Source organism: Centruroides vittatus, unplaced genomic scaffold (genome assembly GCF_030686945.1).
Source record: "Centruroides vittatus isolate TY-2023 unplaced genomic scaffold, ASM3068694v2 contig_1695, whole genome shotgun sequence".
Taxonomy (NCBI): Eukaryota; Metazoa; Arthropoda; class Arachnida; order Scorpiones; family Buthidae; genus Centruroides; species Centruroides vittatus.
Genome location: NW_027121028.1, coordinates 401,074 through 420,955, shown reverse-complemented (window position 1 = coordinate 420,955; position 19,882 = coordinate 401,074). Strand labels below are relative to the sequence as shown.

The following is a 19,882-nucleotide window of genomic DNA, read 5'->3' as shown; positions in this document are numbered from 1 at the left end:
TTCGTAGGTTATCCCGGGTTTGGTTTTCTTTGCCTGTGGCCCTCATGATTAGGCCACACTAGGCTGTCGCTGTAATAGAAAAAAAAATTATGTTCAAACATAGTTTTGCGGGGGCCCCTATTTTGTGGGGGCCCTGGGCACCGGCCCCAAATGTCCTTATGTAAATCCGGCCCTGCACGTTATACTAAGTTTGGTGGGAAGACTTTTCTATGTCAGCATATTGCTTTCTGTGGCACTTCGATGAACTGCCCTGAATTACATATGGCAATCTTCTTACGGAGATCTGCCCGATGCTGCCCCGAATGGCGGGAAAACGCCCATTTTTATAGAGACGGCTGTCGCACGAAATTTGTACTATGTGCAGAGCGGGTAAAACTGACTCATCATGTGAAAGTAAGTTAATTCAGCCTAGAAAGGAAGTTTATTTCCTCCTTTTGTTGGGAACGACTAATGTACATCCTTTTGTGTGAATAATATTTTATCGAAAATAAAATATTTTGTTATAATATTTCATAACAATTAATCCCTTTATCCGCGGATCTTAAAAAAGCGATATAGCTTATAAAAAAGCAACTGTAAGCTAGAATGAAAATAATATATAAAAATATATATTTAAAAAGTTAATGTTACTGTGAAAATAAATAAAGTTTAACAAATATAGTCAAATATCAGAATATATTTTTTCATTTAATGTGCAGCATAATTTCAATACTTCGAAACTCTCAAATTATACATCGAAAGCAATATACAATAAAACTGTTTATTATTTAATAATGCTTATAAATATTTCATATGAGTATTGCAAACACTAAATTATTTAGTTCATGTTCGAATTTTATAATTTAGAAATTTTGAGTAATTTACCGTAGAAATGAATTTACTAAACAAAAATAGAAATAAGTCTTTAAAAATAGAACACAGTCTTTTTATATTCAGTTTAAGTACTGAAAACATTATACCAAGGATGAGATAAATATACTGACGTCACTGAAACAAAATTTATAATTCAAAGTCACTTCATGCATGGTTTGTACTTCCAATGTCTTTCGTACAATGTTAACTACTAGTTTGAAAAAATTCTGAAGTGAAAATAACATAAAATATTATAATAGAATATTTAGTCATTAAATTATTCGAAGTTAAACGTTTAAATTTTATTTTTTTTATTAGAATTATATTATCTTAGAAATTTTATATATTTTAGATACTGTGCATAAAAATTTTTGTGAAATAAATTACTAAAATTGAACAACTATATTTCAAAAAATTTGTTTGTGAATAATTGAGAAATATAAATAGCATGCAATAAAGATGGACGCTGCGAGTTAACAAACATAATGTATAAAAAAATACAGCAACGGCAACTTCCTAACAAGCAATCCTCCTGTGCGCTAGCAAACATTGTATGATTTTTATGTTAACAACATATTTACAACTACACTTCGACTTATTTGAAAAACTCGAATAATAGAAAATAATTTATAACAAGGGATGCTTAAATTATGTGTTTTTATCACTTAATTTAAGCAAACTTGCAAATATGACGAATGACAGCAAACATCTGAATGTTGATAGTGATAAATTAGTTTTAAATAAATTATGCCAAGGAAATATTCGTAGTAAATATATTCAATGTACTTAAACATTTATGAAATTTAGTCAGAATAATTTAATTGCATCAATGATCTATAGAAATAAACAAAATTTAACCAAAATTAATTTCCAATCGAAGTAAGTGGTTGCTAGCTTATTTACTACATCGAATTATTAATTGTAATATATTTATGAAACATCAGACAATTCTTTCCTTTGAATACATTTGGAATTTTTTTAAGTGTACTAAAACATATTTAAAATTTAAATTATATCAAAGACAAATTTTTTTCTTGAAACATCATTAAACTGTTAATTAATATCTTGTTGAAACTTCAAGGTATTATCAAGGTATTATTATTCAGTTGTGTGTATTATTACACGCAACTGGCTAAACCTTTACACTTTAATATACTGCGTTGCATATCTGGGAGATATGTACGAGTAGATTTATAAAAAACACTGTAGATGCGGTATATAAAACATTTCTGATGTAAAATATTCTTAATATAAAATGGAGAAAGAGAGAAGTAACACGTACGATTCAGCTGGCGTTTTGTCACGTTTGTTTTATTGGTACGTAATATTATTTAATGTTTATAATTATTAAAATTTTATGATTACCATAATTATTTAATTTTTTGGGACAATACTTTTAAGCTATATTTTTGCATTTAATTTTCTATCAGCTCCAAATGGAAAAATGCCTACCTTCCTCTGTGCAGGATATTGTGAAAGTTATGTGTTTATAAATAATCTATATATACGTAACACGAATTAGAATGATTTACTTTTATATTTTTTATACTTTTATACTTTTACTTTTTTGCGTGTGACACTGTTCTCTTCGATATAATTAGGACACATTTATTCCAATATATTGTGTGAAATATAATTAAAATGTCAATTTAATTATTTATTTCATATTATACATTCAAGTAAACTTCTGTTATTTGTAGAATCGTATATTAACAACTAGCAGATAATCCCGGCGTTGCCCGGGTAAAAGTAACGATAGCGAAGATTAAGATTATTACGTTATAGTCAACCATATCCGTTTACACACAATGAAGGAATTTGGTCCCCCTGTTTCCAGACTAATTAGAGAATTTTTAGATGCGTCTAAAAATATGTTCGATTTCCCCAAAACGAAAAAAATGCATCTGAATCTTGTACGTCGCTTTCTCTTAACACTTTCATTGTTGACTCTTCCATTGTTACTTCACTGCCATTGTTACTTAACACTTCCATTGTTGATGGCAAGTGTTAATCCTGTCCCTCTCCCCCGTGGGAGAAATTTCGAAAAATCCCTTCTTAGTGTGCGTTTTCGTGACGTACCCTAACTGTGTCCCAAATTCCAACTTTCAACTCCTAACCGTTTAGACTCTGCACTTATTATTATTATTATTATTAACTCGTCTCGAGCGGCCCAGCAAGGTTACGCTGTTTTGTTGCCTAACTAAGAAAAACTAAGCTATTACCTATGGTATAAGTATGCACTTTCCAACACGGGTTATGCGTATGCCTTGAAGTAGGCGCTTGATGATTAGGGAGTACGCGAAAAAAAATTAATAATGGCGGATGTACTATAAGAATATTTGAATTTTGGATTCTGCGTTTAGGTCTTTCGCAACGTCACAGAACTCGATGTTTAGTTTTAAATAAAAAAATAATTATATTTTTATAATGTTAACGTGTGTCCTTCCTCCGACACTTTTCACTTTTCGATAAAAGAAAACTCTTGCATGTAATAGTAGTGCTATATATTTGACAATGGCCCCACTGTTTGTCGGGACACCGGAGATAAAATTTATTAAACGTTATATTAATTAAATTCTAGTGGTGGAAACATTTTGACATTCTATAATTTTGTTTACATTACACATTTAAAAGCAGGCTTTTAATTAGTTTTTACAAAATTACTTTATTACTAATTAAATTAGTTATTTAATTTAATCAATTAGTAAGCATTTGTGCCGTCACAAGGTTATACACTTTTTATTCTGATAAACTTAGAAATGTTATTCGGCTTAATCAGTTATTTATCTAACCACCTAAAAGTTTATAGACTATTAAATGAATTGTTACATCCTTCTAGTCCGACTGTTTAATGAAGTTCAAGAATTAGTCGGAAACAACTTTTAATTTCCAGATGTTTTATTTAAATGCATTTCGGATCCAAAGTTTTCGCTGATTCCTCCTCAGTAATATATATGCAAAATATTTATACAATGGTTTACCAAAGAGTCCAAGATACAACAGCTCAGAAAACAACACATTTAGATGTAATACAAATATTAATTACTTCAGGTTCTTTCTGCAAAAATGCATAATCATTTACTAATAAAACAATTTACGACTATAAAACATTTTATCCTTTATTAATAACCTATGTATATATAAATGGACGTGTTTGTGCTTATATTTCACTCTGCAGTCAAAACTACACATCGCACATGAACGTTGTTTGTGTGTGGTAGTAGCCCTAAGTCTTCCATCATGCGAGTAGAGTAAATACCTCGGAATAAAGGTGAATATTGAATAGTCCTTTAACGTTAGCAGAAAGTTCTCGGCAGTCTTGACAGAGAACGTAAGTTCGTTAACATCTAGATAAGTCGAAGTGAAGAGTTTTGTGAGGATATGTTGATCTGTCAGAAGTGGGAGAATTTGAGGTGGGATCACTTTGGGAGGATGAACGGTGATGGCGGCGGGAGGCGATAATCCAAAGATGTGCGCGCACTAAACAAATGTTAGTAGTTCTCTCCCCGTGATGCGTCATCGCTCCGCCTTTTATTTGGGGGCTCCTTTCTCGAGATTTCCCCACATACGTCGTGGGTGATGATCTCTCTGGACCAATGATAGATTAAATGACATAATTATGAGAAAACAGTTCACTCATCTTCTACAAAAACGTATTTTCATGGGAACGAAGTTTTTATGACCGATTTGTTTTATGAGTAAATTTGTCGGTTCTTTTACTCTTTTTGAACTAACTCTAAATTTTCTATTTTTTCTTTTTTTTTGTAAAAACGATAGATGAATATGAATAAAATGTTCGAATCGGATGTCATCATCTTGGCCCTAACATCATCATTAAGTGACAATTCCAGTGTTCCCAACCGTGGCGACCAACCGTGGCGACTTGTCGCAACAATAGTGACTTTGCAGTAACCGCTACGTCTCTCTAAAACAGATCAGCAAAAATAACGACTTTTGAGATTTTTATATTTTCATTTTTGAGAAATATAAATTTATTTTTATAGAATATAGAATATAGAAATAGTAGGATATTGTTCAGACAATGCAAATGTAATGACGGGAGACGAAGAATCTTTTAAAACCCACTTGTTAGCCAATAATAATAATGTAATAATAAATTCCTGCATTTGTCACAGTGCGCACCTAGTACTGTTAGTGCCGAAGTGTAAAGCGACAATCAATGCTCTGATTTCCAGGATTATATGAAAAAGTTGCAGCTTAAAATAATAAGTCCCAGCAAACCACGATGGCAAGCATTATCAAAATGTGTAGATTGTATAATAAATCAATGGAATGTATTATTTGAAGTTTTTCGAGTCGCAGAATTTGAAGGAAAAATCAACAATATTAGTTTATTTTTATCAAATACAGAATCCATACGTTAAAGCTTGTCTATTATTTTTTAAATATATATTACCTTTATTCAATGAGTTTAATGCCTTCTTCAAATCTGAAAAGTCTTTAATATCTCATCTTTACATGAAAGTGTTCGTTTTATTAAAGTATTAGACTCTAATTTTATCAAACCAGAAGTATTATTGGCTTATGATGATCACATTGAAACTCTTAATGCATATAATCCACATAATCTACTGCCTATCGGAAAAAATTAATGTTGGGATAACCACGAGAACACTGATTAATGATTTAAGTAAAACGGACAACGAATTATTTATTTTGAAATGTCTAAAGTTTTACCAAAAAGCAGTTAGTGAAGCGTTTAAAAGATTTTCAATTGGAAACCATTTTTATAAAAATTTCGATTTTTTGAATAAAAACAATATTTTTGATGCCAATAAAATGTGCAATTTAAAACCAATTACTGAAATTATGCAAATTGACATTAATGTCGACACACTTGCGAATGAATACAAAAAATTACTCTTTATTTAAAATTTGATGAAGATGTAGTACAAGTTTGCCATCAGTGATAAACACACCATTCACACAATTCTCCATTGGGTTTACAATTTTTGTCTGATTAGATTTTCCCAGCATTCCGCGGGTATCACGCCATTATTTAAATTCATTACATTATTTTGCATAATAATTGCAAAATGTTCCTTAAATTTTCTTTCCACTACATTTTATCCCTAAATAAAATTTTTATATTATTAATATGTATATGACAATTATTTGCGTAACAATGCAAAACACAGGTAAGGTATCAACTTTGAGCCTCCATAATTCAGAAAGGATTGGAGAATTATTTTACCGTGTACTGGTCAATAGTATAAATAAGTAAATCAATTACTTTTGTTAATTGTTTTTGTAACACAACTATTATGTGTATAACTTTTCTTGTATTGTATCAATAAATTTGTTTTGTAATACAGCCTTTTGATGATTTGAAAATTTGTTGTTTATTGAGTAGCGACAAAGTAGCGACTTTTCAAAATAACTGTGGCGAAAAATTAGCGAATTTTATTTTAAAATGTAGCGATATTTATGGACGAAAAGTTGGGAACAGTGTACATTCATGAAAATGGATAAGTAGAAATTTGAAAATAAAATTTTCACTTACAACATAAACATTACTGTAACTGAACATTTGTAACTGTTGATAATTTTGGTACTAGTATTGCATGTTTTGTTTACATTATATACAGTCAAACCTGTTTTTATGCAATGGATAGGGAACGCGTAAAAAAACGCATATAAAAATCGCACGAAACTTCACGAGTGGCTATAAAAAATAGTTTTCGCAACACAATTAAAAAAATATTTTTATGCGGTCATTAGAGACCGCATAAAAAAGTCTCACATAGAAAATAACTCAAAACCGTACGAAATAGAATTTATTGACAACCGATGTCAGCACTTGACTGCATCGTCTGGTCTATCGTCTGTTTTACATATTTTTGTCCAGGTGATGTTTTGTTGACTTAAAAAATAAATTATTTTATTTTTCGCATATTCATGCAATAATATTACTATAAGTTCATTTATGCTATAATAAGTTTATATAGCTATAATAAGTCAACGTGAGACATTACAAATCGCACGAGACTAGTCGCCAACTATACCGCACAAAAGAAAAATCGCACAAAAAAAATTTCGCAAATAAAAAATCGCATAAAAGAAATCGCACAAATAAAATATCGCACAAAAAAGACCTCATAAAAACAGGTTTGACTGTATTTACTTCATATTACAGTAGAGAACCGAAAATCGGAATCACTTGGGGACTGGGGTTGTTCAGATTAGTGATTTGTTCCGATTACCGATTATGTACGAAAAAATACATTAACCTGTTCGATGTTGAAATTTTTCTCCGTCGCGTGTCGCTTCGTGTTAAATTTTCGTCGATTTTAAGCCTAACGGAAATTTCTATCATAATAATCGAGGCTATCGTATTGTTAAAAATTATTTCTTTATTTTGTACAAACAAAATAACCATATCGAAGAATATAAAAACATGAAAATTATACTTTAGAAGTAAATCTAGTATCAAAAACGTTCGATTCAGCACGACACAGTCCGACTGAAAATCGTTCCGATTACCGGGGTTCCGATTAACGAGTCTCTACTGTATTTAAAAAATGTTTTAAGTACAATTGTAATTGTAGTAGTTAGAAGGATGATGTAATATACAAAATAATTTTACATTTTTTGTTTTTGTCAATTGACACTTAGTGATTGAAATGTATTCTACATATTATTTATCATCTTTCATGAAATTATAGTTATGATTTTAATAATTAAAAAATAATTATAGATTGGTTTTTAAATACTTTATTACACTGTTTTCTCAAAAGAAAATAAATTATAAAACATTCATTAAATTTCGAGTACTTGCCAATTTAATTATACGAAACGATAACAAATAATTTGTTTATTTTTTCAGTTGGCTTTTTCCAATAATAAATAACGGAAGAAAGCGACTTTTGAAAGAAGATGATTTATACGAAACTTCCAAATATCATACTTCAGAGAACCTTGGAAATATGCTTCAGAAGTAAGTGTGAGAATACCAGGGTTTAAGGTCAATACCCTAATTACCAGTTACACGTCGAGTTGGTAAAACATGTCCACGCTGTTGTTTCGGATTGCTTTTTATCGCGTGGCGAGGGAGGTGAGCGAGTCAACAGATGCTTGCGAGTGACAGGAGACAAGTTAAATAAAATAACTAAGCTAATAAAATCTTATTTCGTCCACTAGTATTTATCTATTAACAGGACTTATTAAATTGGCTTTAATTAACCCTCCGTGAGTTGAGTCGCACGGGTCTTACAGACCCGGCGCGAACTTTAGTTAAAATTTTTTAATATTGAATATTTTCCAAAAAATCTGAAAAAATTAATATTCTTCTAACTTTCTAACCCGATTACCATGCTGTTAAATTTTTTTGAATAGCAACGCTCATTTTTGAGAAAAAAAATACTTTGGGTCTGTCAGACCCATGCGACTCATGATGGGGGTAAAAAAAGACCGTTTAATTTGTCGCCGTTGCCGATAGCGAGTGTCGCAATAACTTTATCGCGTTTAAGTTGTCGCGCGGTGTTTATTAAATCCTATCATATCGTTATTTATTTGTATATTTATATTTTTGTTTTTTTTGTTATAATATTGTTTTTAAAAGTAATGTCTAATTAATTTTTAATTATTTTAATTATTTTTTATTCTTTTCATATAATTTTTATTTATCACTTTTATAATTAATTTATGATTATTCCTCGTTTATTAGGCGATGCAAGTTGGCTTTTTTTCACTTTTACTAAGTAATCAGAAACTTGTGAAAACAGTCTAGCTATAAAATTCCGGGAAATATCCTGCCCCCTCGGAAATGATCTTGATAATCGAATTTACACAATCGCTATAAATTCTTTTGTTTTAATCGCGTTATGAGCTATAAATTGCTAATTAAATGTTCGACAGTGTTCAGATGAGTAAACATTAAGAAATTAGATATATGGAAAATAATTACAACTACGCGACAATCATATCGCATAGCTATAATTATTCTATAATCTAATAATCCAGATTAATCTGATAAAAATATTTTTAATTATAATCTGCTTTTATTATTTATTCATTTTTCATCGCGGCACAACAAAACAAACCTAAAAAGTTAGCCCGATCTACATAACAAGTAATTATGAATGAAATCGCTGCGTTTGATCGCGTAGCGACTGTTTTGTCGCGCGATACACAAAGCGCGACAAAAAAACTCAAAACTAAATTATGATAATACAAATTGTGAAAATTATAAAATTTTTGATAATTGCATTTTGATAACATTCAGATATTGATATGGATGCCTTTTTAAAGTTTTATTATGTGAATATTTTATATTATAAAAAAAACAAATTACAGAATCGAGAACATGTCATTAATTGCCGAATTTTTGATGGTCCTCTCATTATTTTTTCGATTGATTCATTTCGTGCAGAGAAAACATTTATATCTAAACTATCAACAAAGAATTTTGATAGATTGAATAATATTTTGACCGATGTCAATTTTTGAATTAGGTGATCGAGTTAAGCCTAACACACGACTATATCACATTAAAAATTAAAAATAAAATTCATGTGTAAAAATCTAACAAACTATCTGTTAAATCTTGAAGAAGACATTCTAATGAGTAAAACAAAATAAAACAGTTGTCAATTAGTCGATTTGAAACCCAGAAAAAAGCATTTTTTAATAGAGCCATAAAACAATTAATGTTTATTGACTCTCGCGATAGGGGGTAACGCGAGGTCTATTATAAAAATTTTTAGCAGTAGTACTGAATTTCTACTGACTTCACACGAATGAGTGATCTTTCTTCCCCATTTGCAAACAAACCCGATGATTATCGGTGAAACGTCAGATAACTTACAGCGAGTTGAAATTTGATATGTTTATTATTTTGTGTTTTTTTCATCAAATTACGTAAAAATAAATATTGAAAAGACAATTTTGTCAATACAAAAGTAATTTATACTACTAAATAGAAAACAAAGCGTAGAATTTAACGGAAAAATTGTAGTTCTTCTACGCGATAGAAAAAATTTATTAATTTCAAAATAAAAATGGCGGGTCTGACAGACCCATGCGACCTAAGTAAGAGAACGATTCCTAGCGATTCACTCAGGGTTAAGGATACAGCAACCCAGATTAGAAAATTGTTGTTTTATTAAATTTATTAATTTAAAATAACTAAGCATTTATTAATGTCTAAAGTTACTATACATAGGTCTACAACGCTAACTCGGTTAAATGCAATTAAAATATTAAATATATATATATTAAGGGCCGCTTTAGGCTAAGCCTACTCCTATTGCCGGAGAGAGAGTTCACAATTCGCTAATAAAATACCTCTATAAGGAAATGAACGATATGCGTCGATCCGTTCGTAGGAATCGTAGTCCTAAACGATATGGCGAGCTGTATAGAAGTTCGACGCCGTGATCTGTCTTCTATCAGAGTTTTTTCCTTTCGTTGTGCCGGGAGACAAATGCCTCACTCTGTCAAGTATAACTTTTTTTGGATCGCCATGAGCTTCTTGGGGCTCGCGCTTTTATTCGATTGTCGTGGGAAAGGAATACGTGATCGTCATTGTTGACGAAGACAACGCATTTTCTCACACCTATGTTTCAACTTTCCCATCAGATTGCTGACAATTAGGGAAACCTCCGATCCAAAACTATTCGATAGTTTTTCTATCGGCGGATGTCTACAATCTTTCGAAAAAAATTCGCGTTACATTTTTTTCTGATATGTGCGGATTTCACATAAGTTTACCAATTTCTTATGTTTGTTCAGATTAAATTAAATATTTTTTTAAACTAAAAAAATGCGATAATGATTATATTGTTTTGTTTAATCACAAGTATTCTTGTCACCTGTAATAAAACTGTGATTACAGATAACGTAGATATTGTGGAATTGACCTGAGACCTAGGTAATGATTATGAAATGAGTTGGCTGAAATATTAAGCAATCAAGATTGCCCTTTAAACAGTTTTGTTACATTATATAAAAATAGGGTCTTTATAACTAAAGTTATACTTTAAAATGGCCATAAAAGGGAAACTACTGGACAAAATATTATCAAACATGGTAATAATTTACAAAAAGTTGTGGGATTTTGTTTCCACCAAAACATAGTTCAAAAACTTACCACCAGCGGAAAATGGCGCTGTATGCAATACCAAATACATCGGTTGAAAATGAAAATGAACAATTTGGCAGAACTGAGAAATGCGACACACCAACATGTACGTAACATTCCTCCTGATATGCTAAGATCTACTGTTGAAAACACAGTACACTCAAACCTGTTTTTGTGCGGTCTTTTTTTGTGCGATTTTTTATTTGCGCGATTTGTTTTGTGTGATTTTTTGTATGCGGTATATGAATTTCAATCAAATTGGTATACTGCACAAAAATAATTGTGTGAAACCCGTATTAGGCCTGTCCAGTGTTAAATTTTAATTATTTCGAAGCCCTCTCGGGAGATAACGATCGCGATCCACGATAACGATCAAGTTTCGAAGGATGTACAATCTTCCGCCGTCAAACTCACTTCCCTTCTTCTCAGGATCCGACCTGAGTCACGGAACTCAAGTCACCATCCTCGATCGCGATTGGTGATCGTGGCGGAAGGGACTTAGAGTATAAATAGGGGGGAGATCTCTAAGAACGGGGGAGCTGACGTCCGAAATAGACGACCTGCCCGGCGATCGAATCCGACTCGAAAGCCAAGTCGAGACGCCGAAGCCTCAGCCGCCAAGCCTATCCTGCCGCCCACCTGCCACAACCGCCAGGAAAACGCCGAGTCCGACTCCACTCCTCGATCAAAATCGAGCACCGAGAGGTATGAATCCCCTAACAATTGTGAGCTCTCTCTCTCCCGCGATTAGGGACGGGATGCGTAGCGTTTCTGTAGTAGTTCCTATGTTCCAATAAACCATTATCTGTGTTGTCCTGTTATACGGATATTGCCTTCCTTTATCGACGACTCCACACACACTCCTCCACTCGACCTGACAAGTAACTGACCGATCCCGACAAGTCGGGATATCGCGCAAAATTAGCCATCCTTGACAGTGGGGCGGGTCTTGCCGACCTATTCGCCGAGAACAAGGAGGTCCGACTTCCGTCCTACCTCCCGGCGTTTCCCACAATTGCACAAAACACATTGCACATATAAAATATCGCACAAAAACAGGTTTGAGTGTAATGCGATTTAACTTGCTTTGAGAAAATGGAGGACGCCACATTGAACATGCTTTTAACATCTTTTAGAAACGATTAAAAACAATTTAAACCAATTTTTTCATTTCTTATTTCGTTCAACGATATTGCATACAGCACTATTTCCTGCTGGTGGTGAGTTTTTGAACTATTTTCGTTAAATGGAATAAAATCTTATGACGTCTCGTAAACTATTACCAAGTTTGAGAACATTTTGTCTAGTAGTTTTCCTTTTAGAGTGGAACTTTAATTATAAATATCTTGTTTATTATATTTAGTTTTAAATTATTTATATTGTAATATTTTTACAAGTTTTATGCTGTTAGTGTTGTAAAAGGCACAATTTAAGCTATAACAAATAATTCTCCAGGATTATTTTTTTAGGCAATATGCAAATACTTTAATTAATGTCTCAAACGTATATGTGAATGCAGATTGAGCTCATACAGTTTGTTAAACAGACAGCAGACAATCACTTTCTATTCTATTTAGACCATTTAAAGACCCTATTTCTCATACTACATTCAGAATTAATTCACAAGATACAATAACATTTTACTGTAAACTGTACGTAACTGCTTTTATTCCGTCTTTTTTTCCAAAAAGTAATGACAGTTTAATTTTTAAATACTTTATCACACCGTTTTACCAAAAGGTAATGAATTATAAGCATTTATAAAATTCTGAGTACTTGCTAACCTTTATGTTTTTGTCAACATGACTCTAAATAACAAGTATTTAAAAACATGTAATCTGCATTCTGTATCTATATATATAATCGAGACAAGTTGAAAATAATAATAATAATAATAATAATAATCAGTGCAGAGCCCAAACAATAAAAAGTTGAAAGTTGAAATTTGGTACACAGTTAGGGTACGTCACGAGAACGCACACTAAGAAAGGATTTTTTAAAATATTTCCCCACGGGAAGAGGGACGGGATTAAGTCTTAACACTTCCATCAACAATGGAAGTGTGAAGTAACAATGGAAATGTTAAGTAACAATGGAAGTGTTACGTAACAATGGAGAACAAGGGAAAGCGACGTGCAAGATTTACGGGCGCTGGAAAAAAAAAGAAAGAAAAGGGGTAATATGTTAGAACATATTCGATTTTCAAATTTAAACACATTAGTTCGGTTTTTACTCGACTTTTTTTCTTTAGAACATTTGATGAAAATCGAACGATATAATAAGAAGACGTCGTGAAAATCGAAGAATATTAGAACATTCGAATTTCAAAATCGACATTTCTTTAGAAATACTTAGTTCGTTGTTGAAATTACTCTTTTTCTTTTGTGACTATAAAGTAATAATTTTAATCTTCGCTATCGTTACTTTTGCCCGAGCAATGCCCGGCCTACCTACTAGTTAATTAATAAACATTCTGCGTTTTTATACTACTTAAAATAACATGGTTGTAAGGCTCTATCTCAAGTCTCATAGAAGCTCTAAATGACTTCTATGACAATGGAAAATTATAAATGCTTGTTTCATTTAAACTAATTATAATTGAGCTTCTTATACGAAAAACATTTGTAACAGTACTACGTCTTTTTAAAACCCATTAAGCCCTTAGCCCGAGATATGTCGGGCTGCACTATAGGCCTTAAGGGGCCTCAAAAAAGGCCCCTTAAGTGATTTATAACTTTTCCAAAAATGTATGAATCAGCATATGTACTGTACATCGTTATCTATCACCTATGAAAATTTTATGAATTTTTTGACCGCGAAAAATGTTTGTTAACGATTTATTAATTACATAATTCATTGCACTAATATTTTTATGGGAATTTTTTTATAAAATTAATTAAATTGTTCTAAACTTCTATTTGATCTAATTGTCTTCTGTAAAATTTTTTAAAACACTATTGAATGTTTTTTATGACAACAGCAAGTTTTTTTCATTTTTTATTCAGTAAAATTTTTTCTCATATCTTTTTCGGGTCTGCTCGTATTTTAATAGCATAAAAATCAGAAATATTGTGTTATATTTGAACAGACACGGTAGGTTAGCTCCCCTCCAGCTTTAAACTGATATTCCCCTGAAAAGTACTGTACATGAGAACTACTCAGGAAAGCTGACACCAGCTGTTCTCAAGATCAATTGGTTTGTAAAAAATGTAGACTGCAGGTGTGAAATTTCACGCATTGTTAAATGAAAGAATAATACTTCCTGCAGCTATATTTATCAAATAAAAGCATTTTTAACGATTATTTTTAACTTGTTATATAGTTTTTCTGTAAAACCACTTTTTGAAGGTGTTTATTTCACAAGAATTATTTCCCGCAAATTTTCTTAATGTTAGATTCGTATTTAAGTGGTAATAATTAATTAACATAAAAAATAAAATTCTTAGAGGATTTTTTGCCATTAGGGATTGCGGAAAAAGGCCCAAGGAGTATCGGTCTTGAATTCTAATATTTAAAACTGATTTTAATGTATTAATAATAAGAAGGCATTTTTGCAGGTCATTTATGGGATTGGCTGGGCTAAAAATGGTGCAACTAGTGCTGTGAGACTAAACTTGATATATTCAGATGGCATTCTGAAAATTCTTAGGTTTTGCTGAAAGTTGAGTGATAGTCTTCCCACCTTGTTCACTCAAATATTTAGTTGTCTCCATATTTATACCAAAAGTAAATCGAAGTTTTGAAATACTCCAGAAATTGTTCATGTTATATTATTTTAGTTTTTGCAATAAAACCAGCTGTTCTGGCGATTTGTACATAATTTTCACTTTTAGCCCATTTTTGATTGCCTGACATGTGTGAGGGGCGACACAAGCTTTTGATTTTGAAAAGTTTACTAAAACCCTTTTCCGATATTTTTGTGACATTAAGATCGGTGTCTCTCTGAAACCACGTCAGGATGTGACACCACCGAGTCGCTAAGGATCCGGAAGTCGAGACGGCAAGTTATTACGTCACGCGAGAGATCGTGGGGGTAAGCGGTTGAATTCGGAGTAGAGGTTAGTAGAGAGAGACGAGAAAGTGATTCACTCGGAATCCCTGTTAACTAGCAATAATAATTTAATATTAACAAAAATAAATACAGGTATACAGGCGGTACTAAACATGGTTACATTATCCAATAGTCATTGCGAGACCGGTCGTATTTTTTCATTCTGAGAGAGAGAGTTAACGAACGACTCGCGTGCTGATAAATACCTTGTTAAAAGTCTTGGCTTAAAGCTACTGGATTTCTTGACTTGGAGTGTAGCAGACGAGTCCCGATTAATTTATATTCAACAACGACGTCTTGGATGAAATAATCCGCAAAAGAATGGAAAAGTCCACAGAGGAATATCAAACGGATCATCAGGTTGGATAACGCCCTGGAATATGCTTGATGGTTGCAGAGATTTTTCGAAGTAATTTCTCTACAGGATTTGGGGCCGAGTTGAACGACCAGATGACGACTGCCTGGATTTGTCATCGTCCTCCCTTGTTCTTTGCCTTCCTCTTGGGTTTTTTCCATGAGGTCAGAAGATTGTTGTTAAGGGTCTGGCGTCCAATATTTGAAATTTATCAAAAGATCCGGGTGACACAATAGATGGGTCATCCTCAACAAGGAAACAAGTCCGTGGGAATTAATTGTTATGGATTTTAATTTTGCTCTTTGATAAGATGATTGAATTTTAAACGGTTGAAATTTAAAGTGATTAACGTTTAAGATAAAGTTTTTCGTCTATTTGTCCTTCACACTTTAAACAATTACAATCATCTCACAGGCATCACGCAAGCAATGGTTTGTGTAAAATGAGAGGAATTGCAATGACACTGTTACTAATGCATTGCACACAATTAAATAAATTCAAATATATATATATATATATTTGCTATATATATATATATATATATATAGCTATATATTTGCTATATATATAATATATATATATATATATATATACAATCAATAGAATTACAATACATGTACTGTGCCTATGATAAATATATCATTATATAAATCTAAATCCAGCGGAGTATTGGCAGTGGGCCGTCAGAGACTTGGCGAGAATGAGGGCAACTTCGGGCAGAAGGGGGCTGTTATTGTGTGTCGCGGATGGTCCTATGTTTACTGGGATGTTATCACCGATGTCAGCTGGAGTCCGCAGTGGAGTATTGCGGGCTAGGGGGTCTGGTTGACGTCTGACGAGTCTTCTGTTGATGGCCGCGCGGAGGTCTGTATCCATCCCTTTTTATACCCGTTTGGCCGGGAAAATGACTAATGCATCAGATGATGCAATATGTTCTAAGTTCGCTACGTTCCGCGTGTTGTTTATACTAAGTGTCAGAAATCGAACAGTTTATCAAATTTATGACCTCTCTGTATCCGGTATTGTTACTCATTCTACCTCATAGGTTTGATAACAGCTGTCAAACCTTCGAAATAAGTGCTGGGAGTTATCTTGGTCGGTTTACTCGTCGTTAATATCGGACATAATAGAAAGTGTAGGAAGTCTGTTTTTTCCCTTTCATTTGATCTGTTAAGATTTTCCCACTACGTCGTAAAATAATTCTAAATTATTAGTTTACATATTAATGCTAATTATTCTCCCTGTCTATTCTCACACTTAGCAATACATTTAGTTACTCTGATTCATGCTTGTTTTTAATAATATTATTCATAAAAAGTTAGTCAACTGAAAATTTTATTTGAAAAACATTAATTAAATCTCAGTAAATTGATTCATACATTTTTAACTCGTTTTTGTTTGGTGAAATGAGGTGTAGAAGTAGTCATTCGTAAGGTTTTTCTGCAAATCAGCTTCTTTACTAATAATAACTTTCTCAGATTTCTGCGTTATAGAAATGATGTAAATTTGGAACAACTGGCGTTGTTGAGTAGTGTTTGGTGTATCTTGTAGTCGATTTGTTCTGGCAGTTATCATCCAGTATCATCTTCAGTCAGTTTTAAAATTGACGAAGCAAAAAGAGTCCACATATCAACTTTATATTCGGAAAATCACGAAGAATTTTTATATAGATAAATGCAAAATTATTGCATGTTTTACGACGTTTTGTACAAGTGGCTACAAATGTTATGGCCGAAAGAAAGTTTGAGTTGAGAGGGTAGAATTATGTTGACCCTACTTTAAGCTGTACAGCAGATAGAAACTTTTTTGGAATAACTTGGAATTGAAGTAATGAAACCTTTAAAATAATATGATGAATTTAAAATATGTATGATTTGAAATGTTTACAAAAATATTTATTTCAGCTGCTGCTCATCGCATTTTCAATTCACTATGTATAAACTGTCCAGTTACATTAATCCCTAAGCTCTTACTACAGCGTTTGTAACGGATAAAACTAACTTCAAAACAAGAGGTTGACACAGAAATTAAATCTGTGTTTTTCAAATGGACTTCAGATATTTTTCTCTTGGTCATTGTCAGGATGTTCACATTCTTACATGGTAAAATTTTAATGAAAATTGTTCTTTTCATTTCATCTGTATTGTTAGTCGATTTTCCTATACTGTTGTATCTTTTATTCAAAGCATTTTTGTTGTTGTTGTTGTTGTTGCATGCAGTTTCCAGTAAACTTTAATAAATTTTTTCTCTTTGTGAAACTTTCTACATAACTGAAAGGTAATTTTTTATATATATGTTACATAGCATTATTAATATGATTTTGAAGGTTGCAGAACGTATTAAATTACATTAAAAATAAAAAATAATTATATAATTTGATTTCAAGATATGTTGTATATCTTAAAAATAATTAATTCTATCCCGGGTAACAGTTCACTTTTATCTCGGAATTTCGGGACTAGCAGTAGACCGGGAAATGAGAAACCCGAATAGCTCACTAACAACAATACTGTAACAAAGAGTGAATAAAATCTGAATAAACAGGAAAATAGTATGCGTGACATAACAAACGTTTTTATAGAAGCAGAAGCACATATGCTTTTACAATGGGTGTATGCTGTGTGACTGAGATGCGATTTTTTAAAACCAGAAGAAGGTTTAATATATTTAAAATTTTTTAGTGTATTATAGAATTTATTTTGTTAGAAAGGCATAATATAGTGATAACTTTTTACATCACTCGTAGTTTCTTACGGATTAGTAAATTGTGATTGCTTCAAAATATTATAAAATTTAAATGTAGTATCTTCTTAACTTGTAGAAATTTTCTGTGTTTTTCAGAGAATGGAATAAGGAATTACTGAAGAGAAATCCAAGCACAGTCAAAGCAATACTACGATTCATTGGGTGGAAATACTTAATAGTAATTTTACTTGTATTTATTCAGGTACTGTGCCTACTGATTGAAAGTCTTTTTGCCTTTAAAAATGATTTATAATATTTTAATTATGTATTTCCAGGAAATTGTCGTAATTACAAGCAAAGCATACATTTTAGGATTAATAATACATTATTTTGACAACAAATCGGAATGGAATGAACCAAAAGTTTATTTATTAGCAGCAGGATTTTGTGGCCTAACAGCGATTTATTTGTTTACATATAATAGTAACTGCTTTATAACAGACGTATTAGGCATGAAGTTAAAGGTAGCTTTATGCACTGTCATATACAATAAGGCAAGTATCAAGTATATTATTAGAAACGTATAGTAGTTTTTGTTCCTGTTTGTTCGTTTAACTTGTGTCATTTTATGCGGTCATTTTGATTTTAAACTTGTTTTAACCTTTTAAATGAAAATAGTTAATTTTTTAGTTTTTTGCTTTATTTATTTTCTTTTCACATTATATACCATATATACTGTTTTAATGGAAGGAGACTTGCATTGGTTTAAAGGTTTGTGATATTTCATGGATTTTGTACGTTTTGGGGTCACAATGTTACCTTTTGTGTTATGTAGTATATAAACTAGATTGAATATTTATAGTTTAAGTAAAATTAGAAATAAGTACTAACTAACGCAGGTATAGTTCGGTGTGTATTTCGGTAATTATTAAGATGCATTAAAAGGGTTGAGGGTGTTTTAAAATGGATGTTATAAAAAAATGAAATGTTATGGATCATCACACTGAGTGAAACATTAGTTGAAAAGTATAAAAATTGAAAATATATTTTATTGACGATCCGTATTTTTATATAATAAAATATAATGTTGAAACATACATATATATAAACACATAGAAATAACGATGCACCATTATAACAGGTACAGTACCATATAAATGGTCTTACTACGTTACACTCAAGCATACTTTTTATAAATTTTCGTATAGAAAGTTAAAACGTCCTCATATTTAATGTAAATTATTCAGGTTTCAGGGAAAATAAATTACATTTATTTTTAAGATGTTCACGTATTATGGTATTGTCTAAACTTTCTGTATTGAAAATAATTCTTTTTTTTTTTGTATTGGTAATAAAATTTATGCTGTATTGGGATTAATGCAGCAGTCTCAGTTTTAATATTTATTGTGATATTAATGGAAAATATTTCGTTTCACTAGAAAAGAGATAATTTAATTAGTGATAAGTGTAATTTATAGGTGTTTTGGTCAATACAACTCGTCCGTTATATCAGTTTAAAGTAACTTCGATAAAGATGGGAGTATATGCCAATTATAATCATAAGCCCTCTTCCCAGTAAAGCAACGTCTGTTCCTATACACATAGTACATATCATATGGGTTATGGAAATGTTTCATTTTTGTTCTAAATATTTTCTGGGGAATACGTTGACGCGCGTTATTCGCAGGAAAATGAAGTTATCGTATTAAAAAATATTAAAATTTATATTAAGTTTTTGATAAATAACAATGTTTGGATTTATATTTTGTATTTATTTAATTTGAAATATTTTTATGCAGGCAATTAATCTAAGTTCTTCATCTCTGGCAAAATCGAA

General features: G+C 31.6%; 1 protein-coding gene across 1 annotated transcript; it reads left to right on the top strand.

The window, feature by feature from the left end:
- Nucleotides 1-2,107: 2,107 nt before the first annotated feature.
- On the top strand, nucleotides 2,108-18,632 carry LOC136969031 (ATP-binding cassette sub-family C member 4-like). The gene is made up of 4 exons (XM_067263102.1): nucleotides 2,108-2,169; nucleotides 7,700-7,810; nucleotides 18,202-18,307; nucleotides 18,381-18,632. The coding sequence occupies exons 1-4, from the start codon at nucleotides 2,108-2,110 to the stop codon at nucleotides 18,630-18,632; spliced, it is 531 nt and encodes a 176-aa protein (XP_067119203.1).
- Nucleotides 18,633-19,882: the final 1,250 nt, after the last annotated feature.

Coding starts and splice junctions, on each gene's coding strand:
- LOC136969031 (XM_067263102.1), top strand. CDS start 2,108: ATGGAGAAAGAGAGAAGTAACACGTACGATTCAGCTGGCGTTTTGTCA. Junction 7,811..18,201: donor CTTGGAAATATGCTTCAGAA/GTAAGTGTGAGA, acceptor TGTGTTTTTCAG/AGAATGGAATAAGGAATTAC. Junction 18,308..18,380: donor TTTTACTTGTATTTATTCAG/GTACTGTGCCTA, acceptor ATGTATTTCCAG/GAAATTGTCGTAATTACAAG.